Here is a 16,301-nt window from a genome sequence, read left to right as displayed (position 1 = left end):
CACCCAGCCAACCCACCACAGCAGGAAGAGCAGCAGCTCCTTCTCCAGCTGCAGTCCTCTCCAGCAGCCCCTTCTCCAGCTGCAATCCTCTCCAGCAGCCCCTTCTCCAGCTGCAATCCTCTCCAGCAGCCCCTTCTCCAGCTGCAATCCTCTCCAGCAGCCCCTTCTCCAGCTGCAATCCTCTCCAGCAGCCCCTTCTCCAGCTGCAATCCTCTCCAGCAGCCCCTTCTCCAGCTGCAGTCCTCTCCAGCAGCCCCTTCTCCAGCTGCAATCCTCACCGCTCCGTAGCGCGCTACAGAACAAACTCAGCTTTGCCCAAGCTCCCCCCTCCAAAAAATAACATTTCTAACTGTCTTTCTGGCTTTCCTTTTAGGTATGTCTCCATCCACTCTCTGTAGTTTTGTTTCATCTGCTTCTTCAGGCGTTTCTGCGGTAGGAGGGGACCGGAGACCCAGAGCCACCACAGTGACCACGGTGCACACCGGCAGCAAGTGAGCGCCGGGCGGGGCTGGCAGGCGGCCCCGGAGCCCGCCCCGCTCGGCCAAGGACTAGAAGAAAGAAGATTTTTTTATGGCCATATTTTATACTGCAATTCTGAAATGTTTCATTTATCACAAACTGCAACGACTCCAGGAGGAACGGAATCTAACAGTCTCTGGTGCTGTACATATATATACATATATATATATATAGAAATATATATATGTATGAGAGTCTAGCAACGTTCTAACTAATGAACACTCATTCTTTCCCCCAGTGATTTACTCTTTTCTCAGTGTAGGTAACAGTATATGTTGTATTTTTTTTTCCATTAACTACAAACATCTCAACTGGATTATTTAAATAGAAATACTTTCCTGAGCATATTTTTTTCTTTTAAAAATTACTTCAAGTAATGTCCCTCTTCCAGTTTGCTGGGGGATAGGCTATTTCTGTAGGTAGGAATTGGCATTAACTTTGCAACATGGGAGGATTTCAATGGCATGCCATTTCTTGCTCCTCAAATAGGACTGCAAGTCTGTCTGGCTTTAGCAGAGCTGTTACTGCTCAGATTAAGAAACTCCTGCTTTCCCCCCCATCCTCCTCCTTGAAAGCCATGGGGAGAATTAAATTGCCACCAGCTGGGAGTCAGCTCATCCTTGGCCTCATTCCTGCCGTGCTGGGGATCAGAGGAGAGGCAGGTACGTGGAATCAGGCAGGAGCTGACCGGAGCTGTGCAAGGGAAACAACAGAGCACGGTCTCATCCTGCAGCTCCCATCTCCTTCCAGCCACTGTGTGCTGTGAGCAGAGGGAGAGAAAAGGAAGATACAGGGGTGGGAATCATCATCCTCTGCCACTGATTTGTTCAAGCAAGACATTTAATTCATCAGCCTCCCTGCAGTGTGGCCTCTGGCATGGGGTGCATCCAGCCCAAGGGTTTCATGAGAGAGATTCCCAGCACCCACAGCTCCTTGAGGCTTTGCCTGGCATTGCTGATGCTCAGCACCTCCCAGAGTAGCCAAAAGTGGGGAGAGGAGAGGAGGAGTGCTTGAAGCCCTCTGTAAAGCACTGTCAGGTTCTTGGGTGCAAAGTGCAGGATCTGGTGTAGGATCTGATCATGATTAGGATGAGGATTGACACGGAGTGCTGAGCTGGGGAAGCAGGACCTCACTGAAAGGCACAGGCACAGCTGCAGCACTGGGGGCACTGGCTCTCCCTCCTCCCCAGGAGCTCATATACCAAATCAAGCCAAATTTACCCATTTTTTAATTACTGAATGCACACACTTCCCAGGCTCTTTGTGCTGGTGCATCTTTCAGGAACAGCCTCCACAACTGCTGTGCTGCTGTGCATTAAAGCAGCTTGAAACAGAGAGGAGAGAAAATTTGCCCAATTGCTAAAGAGCTCCCTCCAGGTTACCTCAATGAAATTCCCATCTGATTTTGCTTTGAGGAGGTGAGAGGGGAGGCAGGTGGCAGAGGCAGATGCCCTTCACTGGACACTCTGAGCCTCTCACATCCCAGAAAGGTCCATCCCTGCCAAGGCACAATTCCCTGCAGCGTGCTCTGTCACCACACTTGCCTCACTTATCCTGCACAAGAAATTGTGAAAGCCAGTGACAGACAGAGCTGAATGTGTCAGGCAATAGTGCTTGTGCTGGGAAAAGCCATAAAATCTGTATTTTTCATTGAGGCTTTTACATCCTGCTCCAGTTTTGTTTGGTTGGCTTCACACGGCAGAGCGGGGATTTCATCCATTATACTAAAATAATATTTTGGGGGAAAAAAATGCTGTAAAATAGGTGGCAGTGAGCACTGACTGACTGAAATAGCCACTCCTTTGGTGGCACTTGGAGGTGTTGCACCAAGTTTCTCTCATTTCCTCTGTGCTAAGTTGGTCCCTGTTTTCAGAGGGCTGTGGCACATCTGAGTGAGCCCTGGTACACCCTGTGCACCCCAGCATGATGAACCTGGCATCGGTGCTCACACAGGAAGGGCTGCAACTTCAATTTCTCATTTTAAGAAAGAGAGCAGATACTGAACTGTTGGGGGCTTATAGCAAGACTCCACATAATTTCCACAGGGAAGACTTGTGATCAAGATTTGGGCAGACTGAAGGTCAGGGGATCTCCTTGCTGCAAGTCACACTCTTGTCCCCATACCCTGGCCAGTGCCACCGCAGACTTTTTATTGGCATTTGCATCTGAGCTCTTTATGTCTTGCTGCAAAAGCATGAAAACACAAGTAGAACACAGTTTAAACTCAGTCTAAGACCACTTTATTTTACCAGCCTGAGTAAGGAAGTTTTGGTTTTGAGAGACTCCAATCCCAAGAAATTCAAGGTATTTTGAACCCCCATGACTTCATAAGCATGGCTGGCCCTATTCTGCTCCAGTTGCAGACTGTAAATAGACAGTCTCCCAGCCTGGCACATGCAACCAAAAGCAGGATTTAGTTAGGGAATAGTTTTGTCTCTGTAGAGCAGTTTTAAAGGTTAGGGCTCAAATGTTCCCTCTGCGCCTCCTCTTCTGAAACCTGAGGTCTGGTTTGAACTTGACCTCAGCAGTTGCTGTGGCCACTGATCAAAATACAGCATCCAAATGAATCTTGCAGAAAAAAGAAAAGCAAGTGGATTTCCATCTCCAAAACAAAGAGCAGTGACAGGAGCAAAGGCAGACATGCTGTCCTGCAGAGGGGGGTTCCCATGCACTGGCTGCCCCTCCTTGCTGGGTGTTTTCTGTGGTTTTTTTGTTGGGAGGGGTATTCTTTCCTTCCATTGTTGGAATTAGTGTGATTTGGTTTTGTTTCTGCAAGTAATATTCTGCCTTGGTTGTGTAATTTGTCATCATTCTCTTTGGCTTGCTATCAACTGCTGGGATCATAAGATAAGAAACAGAAGCACTTACGAGCAAAATGGTTTCTTTCTGCTACAGTTTTGGTGGTGGGGAGCTCTTCTTTGGTATCAGTGAAACACAGCTGGAGACCTGACCCAGGTTCACCAGCTGCTTAGAGATCTCTCCTGAAGCACCTCTTAGTTTAAATCTGGGTAAATCTGTTAACAGGGGGGACTTGGCAGCACCCAGGCCAGATCTGTGGGGGAGAGTGGAGACATTTGCCCCTTGGCAGCACAGCCTGTTAGGGCAAACACTCCAGCTTTGCTTACCAGGGATGCTCCAGTGCTTTTGCATGTCCTTCCCCTGCCCCAGCCTGCTTCTGCTCAGCCACTCTCACAGGAGAATGCAAAGGTAGAGAAAATAATGTGGACATGGGGGAAAGGCTGAATAACCCCAGAGTCGAAGCTTCAAAACAAATCCCCAGCTGGCCTTGCCATGAAGGACAAGGTAGAAAAATCACTCTGGGCTTTTTTCCAATGAACTGTCCTGCTAAACAATCTGTGATTTGCTGCTTGCATGAGGACTTCAGCCTGGACTCTTTGTTACCCTTTTCTGCTTTACTTTACTGGTACCGATGGGTTTTTCCTCTGTAACTTGTTTTCCTCAGCTCCTTCCCCTTCTTTTTCTTTGCTTGCAGCTTTGATTGTTGATTTTTACCTCCAGAGTCACAGAGGCCATCTCTGATGCCAACAGCAGTGCTCTTGCTGGGAAAACAAAACAAACAAAAAAATCCAGAAAAGCTCCAGCTGGCCCCTTGGCCTGCAGAAGAAGTTGTGAGGACAGGCTGCCCGTGAACTCTGCGAGCTGAAAGTCAGTATTGCAGTGGCAAGGGCTTCTGCTGATGATTTTGCATGTGACTTCATTCCCAGTGCATCCTAACTCTCTGCTGGATCACCCCTTCTGCAGCACAAAATGGATATTGGCCCTGCGACACGGCTGGTGGGGAAGTAGGAGTGTGGGGAAAACCTGGCAGTGTTGCTTTCCTGAGACTGTGTCACTCTGTGTCACTCTGCTGCTGCTCTCTCCTCTGTCCTGGTTGCTGTTGTACAGGTGCCATTAGACTAGTGGGTACAAAAAGAAAACAAAAAATAGAAGTAGGATTTTACCTATATTTTACCTATGCCCTGTGTGTGTGTTATGGTTGTGGTGCTGAAATAAAACCAAGAAATTTGGTTCATTCCTGACATGAATCAAACTACAAAAAGGGGTGTGGTCCCACTGCTAGTCATCTCCACGTAGTTCTGCTGTAGGCAATGAATAGGGGTTTCTACTGTGCATGTGCCCTAAATACCTCCATGGCTATTGACAGCATTTTTTTTAGTTACCAGTTATTTTGGGTCCCTGCCTGGATCTGATGAAATTCAGGTCTTGTCCTAAGTTTTTTTCTGTCCCAGGGCCAGCATAAGCCCTGATCTCAGGTTTTTCTCCCCAAACCCTCTGCAAACCAGAACATGGGCCTCCAGGGTGCCCACGAAATGCAGTTGCAGCTGGCCCCAAGGTTGTCCCCTTCCTATTTTTAGGGAAGCAAACTGCCAGAGAAAGCCAGATAGCTTTCAGCCATTGGCAAGCAGAGAGGATATTGCTCTTTGATGTGAACTTGGCATTAACAAGATCAGCTCTAGGGAAACCTGTGCTATTACTTCCTCCTGTGATAACAGCTCCAGCCCTGAGCAGCACTGAATGAGCACCAGATAAAAACACCAGATTGACTTTGCCAGCAAGATCATGCAGGCTACAGCCTGTTCCTTTTGCTCTTTCCAAAGAATCAGGGGATTCATCTACTGGCAAAATAAGTTTCGAGGCTGAGCCCCAAGGTATAGAAGTAGCTTCCATTCAGCATATGGAAATTCTCATTTGATGCAATTATTCCTGTTCTTGCTGCCATGAGTATTTACCTGTCTGATTGGGGCGGGGGGGTGGATGCATCCCAGAAATCATTAATGGGAAGGAAGTTTTGCCTTCCTTATTGTGCTTATTTATCCAGAAACTCCAACACTCATTCAAGCAAAAAGCAGAAACACACACGGAGACTATGGTATCCAAGGAAAACAGCATCAAGACCAAGAGTGGAGGATTAGTTGGCAAATCACTGCCAGCAATGGCTGAGTGAGGGAACAGCAACCTGCTCACAAACACTGCATGAACCTTTGTTTCCCCTGGTACAGTCATCCCATGTTTCATGCCCAGCAGCAAGTTTTACCCAATCCCTTTTGTTTTCCCTCCCATCCCTGCAGCAGGGTCCTGCCTTCCCAGCCTGTGGGGTGCTCTACTCTCTGTGACACACATGTGTTTTTGTGGGTGCACGTGCACATTGTGGCCCCAGGGATCACAGATCCCTCCAGTGGGTCATCAGGAGTTGCTCCAGATTTTTAGGTCTGACTTTGCGTGGTTGGGTCAAAGCTGTGTAAATAGAGTTTGTTGCAGAGGCTAGAGGCTCTTTAGCCTGGACTCTGGATTTCAAAACCCCCTTTCCCACCACAAATAGTGCCACTTATCTGTCCATGTAGCTTTTTTTCCCCCCCTCCTCTTCATAAATGCTAAGGTCAGTCGAATGGCTCTTAGAGTTTTTCCTACTCAGAGTGGAATCAGGGCATGTGTGCTCGCAAGCATTGTGAAAAACACTGCTGAACCAATGATGGCATCAACTGTCCAATAAATGCATGATACTGCACTGCATGTATTAAACTGCTGGTCACTGGTTCTGTATTTCCTGAGCCTTTTCTTTATCCACATCCACCCAACCTTCTCTCCGAGGGAGTTACTTCCATGTATTGCTTTTAAATGACTCAATGTATCTGTAACTCGAAATCCATTGTTAAGTTTAAGTAAATGCAAAAGCTGATGTTTTGTAAACAAGATATACTGCAAAGCCTGGTAATGTATTTTGTCTTTCTGTTGAGTGCTGTGCAGCATGTACAGGAAGAGTCACCATCCAGAGCAGCTTAAAATTAGGCAGCAGTCACATACACAGATGTAGAAGCAGGGAGCTGGGGAGGTGAGAATCCCTTTTTTAATACAACACTTACAAATTTGATCTGCATCAAAATTCCTTCCCTGGGTCACTAACTCTCAGAGCTGCCAAGAAACATGGTGTGTCTCTTTGGTTTTTTTTCTTTTTTCCTTTCGGTTCATTTTTTCTAGTGAAAATTCAGATTGGTTCACTCAATTCTTAGTATTTTCCTCTTCCTACAAGATAGTTCTTTCTCACCTATTGCAGAATGAGCTGCATTTTGGGGACTAAGATGCTGTGATTCTTTGCCTGCACAAAATAGGGCAGAGAGCTGAGCTAAACTATCCCATCCTTTCCAAAGCATCACCACCTAAATACTACCATTTAATCCCTGAACCTCCAAGTAATACCATTTATCCATGGAAGAGTTTGGTGTGGTACTTTTCCCTCTTCCACATGGAAACCATGCCCTTGCCTTCTCTTCCCTTAGTCATTGACCCATTTTCATCTGTGCTGGTCTTTCCAAGGCAAGGTGCAGGATTGCTCCAGCCCAAACCTCTTGTGGGCATCACCTGGGCTTTGGTCCCAGGTCCTGAGTGGCTGCTGTGTGGAAAATCCCTGAGTTCCCAACACTCAAAGCAGAGTCATCTGAAAGGACTGGGAATTGCTCTGTGTTCTTGGCAAGGGCATGCCAAGCAGCAGGCCTGGGGAGCAGGCACCATCCTTGGAAATCATTCTCCATGGTGGCCGAAAACACAGAGAAGTCTTGAGCCCCCTTCAAGGCTGGTGCTCTGCCAGGGCTGTGCCATTGCCAGATCACTGAGTGGCAGCACAACAAGCCATCAGTTACAGCTGAAAGCCAGCCTGAGTTCAGATTGCTGAGGCAGCCCCTGGTGTGAGGCTCCGTGAGGAGGTGGATGTGTGCTGTGGGTCCTGGTGGGTGGGAGCTCCTAGGGGGTTGCTCGGAGCAGCTCTGGGCTTTTCCATCTCTCATCTTATCTTACATCCCCTGAGCCCAGCATGGCATCACACATGCTGAGTCTTATTAGATCAAGCATGACCCCCAAATTGAAGAGGGTGGAAGGTTGCAGCTCAGTTGGTGCGAATCATGTTTTGGTCAACACAACATCAGTGACCTGGTGTACATCGACCTCTAGTTGAGAAACAATATTTTGGCCCCTTTGGGCCTTTTTTAGATAGATATTTTATTTGAGCCTGAAAACAGTGGGAAAAAAGAGCCTAGTCTGCCCAGAATAGTGACTCCCCAAATATCCCCAACTGCAAAACATCCCTCAGTTGACCTCTAATGAAAATGCAAGCATGTTTTCTACAAAGGCTTTAATCTTAATCAAGGAATGTCAGTGTGCCTAATATTGCAGGTCTTGTGATTGATAACAAGTTCATAACAGCATCCATGTCCAAAAAGAAGGGAGAATGTGTATTTACTCCATGCATGTATTAAGGCATTGCAAAAGTTTTATCTGCGTAATGAGTTTGCAGTTCTGCAAATTGTTCATGGGGCTACATTGCAAGTGGTTCTCTGCCTTGACAATCATGTATACATATCAAGATTTCTATCATAATGACAATTTAAAGGGATGAATAATTGTTTTCCTCCAATAAATCCAATTAAATCAGCCTGATGTGAAGTCTGATGATTTTGAGTGCACGAGTCTCCACCCGCATGCAAGAAATGGAGTGAATAATTTCTGTGGCTGCTCCACTGCCCTGTTGTGTTTCATGCAATGATGTTCCTTTATGTCCCAAAGGAGAATAATAAGATTTTCTTCTTCCCCAGTTCACTCCATAGGGAAAGGAATAAAAAGGATGATTTGTGCTTTGGATTTTTCCTAAAGCTGTCGATGGAAATGGTGTTGAGTGTCAACATATGGAGACATGGCTGTCTCCTGGGCACTGAGAATATCTGTGTGGGGCTGGGGAAAGGACATGGACTTACTGGAGACTGCTGCATGTTTGAGTAAGTCCTCGTGACTTACACACCCTGTGGTGGGAATCATCAAAGGAGACAGGATTTTCATCAATGAGAATTCCTGAGTCCCTTTGCAGTCAGCCACGCTCTCCAAAGGCTGTTGAGTGTGCTCCATCTATGGCTTAATTTTTTTCTTGGGGTGTGTTATGATTTGCTTTTCATTTTTTCCCTCCTATTTTTCTCCACTGCTGTTCCTTATCTTCTGGTTTTCACTCACTGGCACACAAGAATTCCTCCCCCCTTAAAATAGGTGGCAAAACCAACATGCCCAGCAGGGAGGTGGGCCTGTGCTTGAGCCCAAAGCTAGGTAATTTTAAAGACCTGGTTCAGTAACAGAGCTGAAACAAACAGCAGTGATGATGGCCAACTCACAGCAATATAAAGAGAAAGGCAAATTACTTATAAAGCTTTTATTTTGTGCATAAAGAAACAACCTCCAGAACCAACATGGTATTTGAACCCTGTGGTGAGCAGCTGTGTTCTCAGAATTATTTTGATTGCGGGTTGTACCAGAACAGGTGAGATAACCTCCAGTTTGTGCTCTGGAAAAAGCACATCCATGGCAAGATACATCTTTGGAAAAGTACATCCATGTAGAAAAATGCAGTGTGGAAGTTTGGTGGAGGGGGTGTGTGACACTGAGGCACAAGCACATGGTTTGCAGTGTCAGGAGGAGCAGCTGATCCTGTAGAAAGACTGTGGAGTCTTCCCACGTGACATAAACCTGAATTCTGACATTCCTTTCACACTAGGGACCTCATTCCCACCTGTGTGTAAATTGACTGGATTTAGCTCAAATTTGGCACTTACTGTAGATAAAGGTCTTCTATACCACATTTCACCACAAAATTAAAATCTCAGCCAGGAAAACTTTTTCATGTTTTGGTTTTAAAGTCATGGGTTCCTCCATGGATTCAGTGGTCACTCAGAGCCCACCAGGCTCTTCCAAACTCCCAGAGAGACTGGGCAGAAGGTCAGCCCATGACCACTGAAATCCTTACGCCTGACATCCTGATGATGTCATGTCAATATTCACTTCAGCTTTGTACATTGTCTTCACTGCTATGTGCTCAGCCACAAATTCTTGGCTGTTTGCAACAAGGGAGATAAAACATCAATACAGAGAAGCCAGAGGGACAAGACCAAGATGCAACTGTAGAAAATACTTTGCTTGCAACCTAGCCAAAATCCACAGCCATGTTTGCATTGGAGGGAAGGGGACTGTCCTTACTTTGAAGGTTTTCAGAGTGTTGGTATGCACTGAGGTCTGGCCGATGCCACACATCAGCCTTTCTTTGTGCTACACCAACACCATTTCTCACTCCTGCTCTCCAGAACTGTCCTTTCCCAGAACCAAGGCTCCAGTGGGCTGTGGCAGCTCTTCTTTCACAGCCAAGAGGAGTTTTGAATAAGTGATACCTGTTGAAACAGAGAAAGTGAAGGTGCACAACTTTGAGGACCATCCAGCCTGAGTAGGGATAGACCCCTGTGGTCCAGGAGCAGGTGATGCTGAGGAAGATACATTCTGCACACAGCTTCCAAATCAGTGCTTGTGCACTGTAAACAGTCCTACCCTCTGTGATCATGCCTACATTGAATCTCTTCCTTCAGGCCAAACCTTCCCAGCTCTGTGAATCCACAAAACCATATTGGTCATGTGAGGATCCCTCTGGGAAGCTTTCCATGGGGAGACAACATGGGCCTGCCCTGCCCAAAAGCAATTCCAGGACACTCTAAGCTGTCACAGGGATAAAAGGATGCACTCTTCCCACCACTTTATGCTTTTTCCCAGCTCTGGGCATCCCTCAGGGAGAAAATCCACCTACACCACTGTGGGTGTGTGCCCTGCCTAGCATATCTGAGTTTGGTGGGCCCTGTCAACCATGCTGAATTATTGTGGTGATAACCATTTTTTATTCCTGTGGGGGTGGGGGAGAAGGACCATCTGGATTATCACTGCAAGTATTCAATTGAGTATTTCCAGACTGTTTGGCACTTGGGCTTTCTGGATTACGTTGGGATAAATTCCTGCCTTCCAAACTTTGTTTGCTTTTCCTGATTTCAAGAGTTTCTTTTCTTTTTTAATCTTTAGGGTTTTTCTTTTTATAATTTCAATATTCTTATAAAGTTATGGTCAATTAATGATTCATTTACCTTCTTCATGAAAGTGTTTTGTTTTGGGAAATTAATAATAATAAAGCTGAGAGGCAATTTGTTGTTCCCATCAAGCTCACGAACTTTGTGCTTTCTTTGGCGTCATATAGACTCTTGTATGTTTTTCATTTTCTTTCTTTAGGGCAGAAGAAAGAGCTGTGCTCACATCTGTGCCTCAGCTTGCAGTCTAACAGTGACCAGAAATGCATAATAAATCTCAAACTAATGCTTCTTTTTCTTGCAGGCCAGCTGGGCAGGTACCAACCGTATTAAGAATCACATATCACATCTTCAAGTTTGCATTTGCTAGAAGTAGCATCTGAAATGCAACTTTCCCTTCCAGTCTTTGACCCAACACAGCTCAGTGTAGCACCTCAGTGGATCAGATCCCTGTTCCACTACAAAGAAAAACCAAAATTATTGTCATGGTGAGCCCCTACTTGAGTGGGAGTTGACAGAACTCCTGTTCTCAACAAATAGAACACAGTGTGTAGACACACATTTGGAGTTATATGGTAATACAATACAATAGAATGCAATATATTATTATATTATATTATATTATATTATATTATATTATATTATATTATATTATATTATATTGTATATTCTGTATTATACAATATTATATTATTGCAGTGTCTCTATCAGACTAAAGCAGAGGGGAACATGACATCAGTTGAAGGCTTGGTACTATTCTGCTATGCCTTGTCAATATTCAAATTATAGGATTTTGCCAAGTATTTCAATTACTTTTTGGTGACAATATCTAAAGAGGGAATTAATCTATGATCAAGCTAGGGCTGAATTCTGAAGACAATGTGTGGCTTTGTTGCCACCAAACATCAAGTTCACTGCTGAGCCCACTGACACTCACCTTGGAGGCTTGAATTGAGGAACTTCTTCTCTCTCTCAGTATTTGCAGTATGCAGAGGGCACCATGTGCTTGACTTTACTGATGGTTCCCATTAAATCTATGGAAAGAGTGGAATGTCCAGCAATTCCTCTGGAAGAAAGCCAGAGACCTTCAGGAAAGAGCCAGCAGCTGTGGTTAAATGTGTTTGTTAGCAGGACACCTTGGGGGCTTCACTTACCTGTGCAAAGAAAGTGGTGACAGACTGATGAGATGATTTAGCACCATATGTGGCTGGACAGAAGGACAGGGTCCTGACACCAGTTCCTGAAAGTCCCCTTGTCCAGGGATACCTACAGCCATGGATGGCCTGGCAGGGCTGTTGTGCTGTGCACCCCAGCCATTGTCCCCAGCAGCTGATGACCTGTACCAGGTTGTGCCCCATGCCACTAAGCTGGCTGTAGTAAGATGAGCTGAGCACCTCAACTGCAAAGTATTTAATTATTTAAATTCTCCTGTGGCAATGTAATACAGTCATTCTGTTCAGCTTCAGCCTCAAAACTTGTTTTGATTATCTGTGGCCTTATGGTGGTGATTTAAACCTACTGATTTATTGATTCGGTCTTAATTGGGTCCTGAACTGGGTCATTGCATCATTCCATCTTTAATTGTTTTAATGAAAGTCTAGCAAATTAGGCTGGTAATATGATTGCTTAGAGGAATTCTTGCCTGTTCATGATTCTTAATGAAATCCATAAAAGTGAAAAAAGGAATGAGCTTATCCTACTAAATTGCCACTTGTATTATGGAGTCTGAGCAAAGCTCAGAAAATCAATCTGCAGTGTCCTTGGCTCTTTCTCCAAATACATGTTTTCAGAAAGAGAAAACTTAGCACCTCAGCAAACATCCCTACAGAAGAAGAGAGAAAGAAAACAGTAAAATATGAAGCTAAAACCTGGATCCAGTTCCCATTTCTCAGATTTCCTTTAACTTTGCAAGCAAGTCATTTAGGAGAAGACCTAAAAACCTACTTATATCCCAAAAGAGAATTTCAGCCCAGTGGCTAGAGTACATGGTGGGATTCTCCTGCTGTGGGTTTTGAGGTCTTTCATCATGTCCCCAGAGGTTTGACTCATGCCCCTTTCTCTTTGCTGTCAGTTTGGTGCCCAGATGAGCACATTAGGCAGAGGACTCAGCACTACCTGTGAGAAGGATGAATTTCTCCCTATTTTGTGTTGTGACATTCATGAGAAGCATGGGTATGGCTGCCCTCCATCACCACTAGCAGCTGCCTGCTGCCTGCACGGTTCCTTTCCACCTCTTCCCCTCTGGACTTCCAGCAAGGCTCCTGCATCTGCAATGTATTTTCTACCCACTGGGCTAATGAGCTCTGTGCTGCCAAAGCTGCCTGTAACTTCTTAATGTCCCCCTGTTTTATGGCTGGGAATATGCTGCTTCCTCCCACTCCTTGCTCATCAGTGAACACTGTACTTCGCATCTCACTCGACCCTGGCTCCTGCAGCAGAGAAAATATCATTACTTACCAGCAGTGCAAAGCCCCCCACCAGCCCTGCTCATATACCCTGAAGCCTGTTCCATAAAGAACACAAAGAATCTGCTTCAAAACTGAATTTACAAAACCAAAGAAAATCTGCAGTCAATTAAAAGCAATGAGAATTAAGCATACAGCAGACGAGGAATACGAAGCTCAGATCAGCTTGATTCCCAGTGTGACAATGCATTTTATTTTATCCCTCTAGGAGAACAGGGAATTTTGTCTCTGCATGGGCTGTAATGATGTGGCTGGAAAGCTTCCATTATCTTTTAATTAAACAGTGTGATTACTTTTTGCTTTCTGCAGCCCATTTAGCCCCTGAGTCAGAGCACAGAACGAAGACGTGTCACTGGCACTCTGAGTGCAGCACCGACCACTCTCCACTGATCAGGGCTGGATCTGGAACCCCAAACCTGTCCCCAGGCTGCCCACAGCTCTGACTGCACTTCCAGTTCCCCTGCTCTGAGCAATGACACCTTCCACTAGACCAGGTTGCTCAAAGTCCCATTCAACCTGGCCTTTAACACTTCCAGGGATGGGGCATCCAGAGCTTCTCTGGACAGCCTGTGCCCAAGTGTCACTGAGCACACAGGAAAGAATTTGTTCCTTATTTTTAACCATGCACCCTGTCCTGGAGCAATTTCAGACTGATGATGGTTTTTGTCTCTGTAGGGTGAGGTATCAAATATGTGGCTACAGAATGGACTTCCCAGGGGACATCAGGATGTAACTACAGATGGTGATTTCTGGCAGAGGCTGTTAGCAAGTGGGACCATCACACTGCACTGCACTACCCAGCCATGGTACAGTGCTGGGGATCCACCAGTGACCAGTGGTTAAAAGGAGATTTAGCTGACTGTCTGCAGCTGAAGAATTTTCAGTCATTGCTTGTAACCTGCTTGAATTGTTGTGGATTCTCCACGGAAGTAATAGACTAAATATCAGCAGAAATATTTAGAGAAAAAGAAGATGTTTTTCAGTTGCAAACAGTTCACAAACAGTTTGGAAAGTACTTTTTCCATGCACTGAGGCAGAGACCAGCATCAGCAGAGAAACTTTCAACCTGAACAGTGTCAATGCAGCTGCTGAAAATGTTGTAAAGTCACAACTGCCCTGTTCTCCTGGTGAGCAGTGCTGCTTCCAGAGACAATTAAAAGGTACATTTCCTAAGGCAGGAGTTAGCTCTTCTTCTTGTGTTCATGGGGACCAAAATGTTTTATACATGTAAAAAAGAATAGATTGTAATCCTGAAATGAGCCTGAATCACTTATGTATGGACAAGAAAAAAGATATCAGATTATGAGATATTTTCTTTTTACTAAAGAAATGGTTTTCATTGCTGCCAGTTTCCAACTAACACACTGTACTTACAGGTGCATATTGCATTTTCTAACATCTCTGAAACAAGTAATTTGAAGACAGCATAAGCCATCATCTGCTTTCCTATAGCAAGAACTGCTTTTCCTGGCATCAAGAAATGGGGAAAATAATTCATTGACAACAGTCTGTGACATTTTCTCTTCCTTATCTCTTTAGGCCAAGTCTCTAGCAAGCAGAATATTTCAGAAATAATCATAAGAGAAATATTAAAGAGAGGAAAACAAAACAGCTGCCCTGTTCCCATGGAAATGCATGGGAAGAGTTCAAGCAAGCACCCTTCTGATGTGGCCATGTGTTTGTCCTTGGATGGTGAGCAGAGATCAGGCAGCTCATCCTCTCCGTGGTCTGCCTGGGGTTTATCTGCCATGGCAGATAAATAAATGCCTTTGATCTTGGGGGCTCTCTGCTTTTCTCTGGGCAGGGCAAGTGGAACAGAAATGTCATCTGGGACAACCTCCTGGTCTCCACTTTCCTCCTCCCTTCTTGGTTGGTCCAGCCCTTCCCTGGTGGATCCTGGCTCAGCTCAACACAAAGATCCCTCTGACTTCTTCCCAAGCCACCAGCGACCCCATGGGAGCATCTGCCCATCAGTCCCACTCTTACCTCCTGGGTGAGAAAGGGATGAAGAAATTGGGCTATGGAGGTTAAAAGAAGTGGTTTTGCTCCTCTGGTCAGCTGTCCTGAGACTCCACATGGAGTGCTGGTTTACCAGCCCGAGAGCTCCTCATCCTTCATGCTTGGCCACATGGTTTCTGTCAGGAAGGATTTCCCAGTTTGCCTCCTTCTTGGCAGTCTGGTTGTGTAAGAAGATTCCAGATCATGGCAGTCCTGGGGAAGGATTCACATTCTGTATGGGCACTGTGTAAAAACTTCCAATAGTCAAAGGTTGTCAAAAGAGCTCTTGACACTGGGAAACAGAAGAGACCTCTGGGCTCTGCTCCAGCCAAGAGGATGTCTGTCCCCTCCCTTTTGTTAAGAAGTTGCTTTCCTGTCTAAATAAGCAATCCAAGTTTTGGCACCTAATGCAGATTGCTCTGATTCACACTCTGCAAGGCTCTACATCTCTGATGTGCTGGCACCTCCCCTCCTGCCCCACTCAAGAAGGTGACAGCTCTAGAAACTGGAGCAGGTGCCAAAATTGAGGGCCTTGAATTCTCTAATGCAGACCTGCCACAGGACTGTTGTGTGGTTTGAGTGATTTACATGCATCTTGCTGCCTTTGCTTGACTTGAGTGGATGCAAAATCTTGTTTTTAGAGCATTTTAAGGACCCAGTGTAGTCAGCAGAAGGATGAAGTATTTTGTCGCATTTGTTCCCAGACTGTGATAGATAGGCTGGACATAGGCTGCACGTTGGTCATCCTCCAAAACCATGTGGTTTTTGGTTTCCTTCTGACTGCCTTTCTTGCAAAAAAGATCTCAAGAGTCTGTAAGAGAAAGTAGAAACGAAGAAAGGAGCCAGGCCACTTTGTGTGCTCTGGATGTTGACAGCAATGCCTTGAGCCCACCTCTACTCTACCATTCTTCCAAGTTGCCACCCAAAAGCAATTTCTCTACATCAGCAATGTCTCTAGGCCAGCGGTGTCTCTAGGCCAGCAGTGTCTCTAGGAGAGCTTGCCTGGGCCCCTCCCAGCACAGAAGGAATCACTTATCCCTTGCTTTCCAGCCTGTCCTTTACCTGGAGTTAAGCTGGAGCTGTGCAGCTCCTGGCATCTGCTGATACATAACACGAGTGACAGAGGCTGTCTCTCTGTCCAGTGGGGATCCTTGGGCTCCCTTACACAGACTCTTGATGGACACTGTATAGTAAATGGCTGTCCCTTCCCAGGACCTTTTCCATGTCTCCAATCCAGATACTGGTGGCCACTTCTGTAAGAGCAATTCTGGCCCTGTGTGCTCCCAGCTCCAGTGTCTCTCCTGTAATTACTCCTCATGTCCTTTCTGAGCTTATTGGAGCATCCTCATCCTTATGGCATCACCCCTGGCACATACACAAACCCCTGGGCACTGCAGAGGCATCCAGGAGATTAAGATGCAATAAAAATC

General features: G+C 45.7%; 1 protein-coding gene across 2 annotated transcripts in view; it reads left to right on the top strand.

Moving 5' to 3' along the window:
- Nucleotides 1–7,961, top strand: part of CAMK1D (calcium/calmodulin dependent protein kinase ID) — a 217,509-nt gene extending 209,548 nt beyond the window's left edge. For both annotated transcript variants that reach the window (XM_059847499.1, XM_059847498.1), the window contains one exon: nucleotides 374–7,961. In XM_059847499.1, the coding sequence (XP_059703482.1) occupies nucleotides 374–495 (122 nt within the window). In that variant the 3' untranslated portion in view covers nucleotides 496–7,961. The remainder of the gene's footprint in view (nucleotides 1–373) is intronic.
- The last annotated feature ends 8,340 nt before the right edge of the window (nucleotides 7,962–16,301 follow it).

Source organism: Haemorhous mexicanus, chromosome 5, assembly GCF_027477595.1.
Source record: "Haemorhous mexicanus isolate bHaeMex1 chromosome 5, bHaeMex1.pri, whole genome shotgun sequence".
NCBI lineage: Eukaryota > Metazoa > Chordata > Aves > Passeriformes > Fringillidae > Haemorhous > Haemorhous mexicanus.
This window is presented reverse-complemented; position numbering and strand designations above follow the sequence as displayed.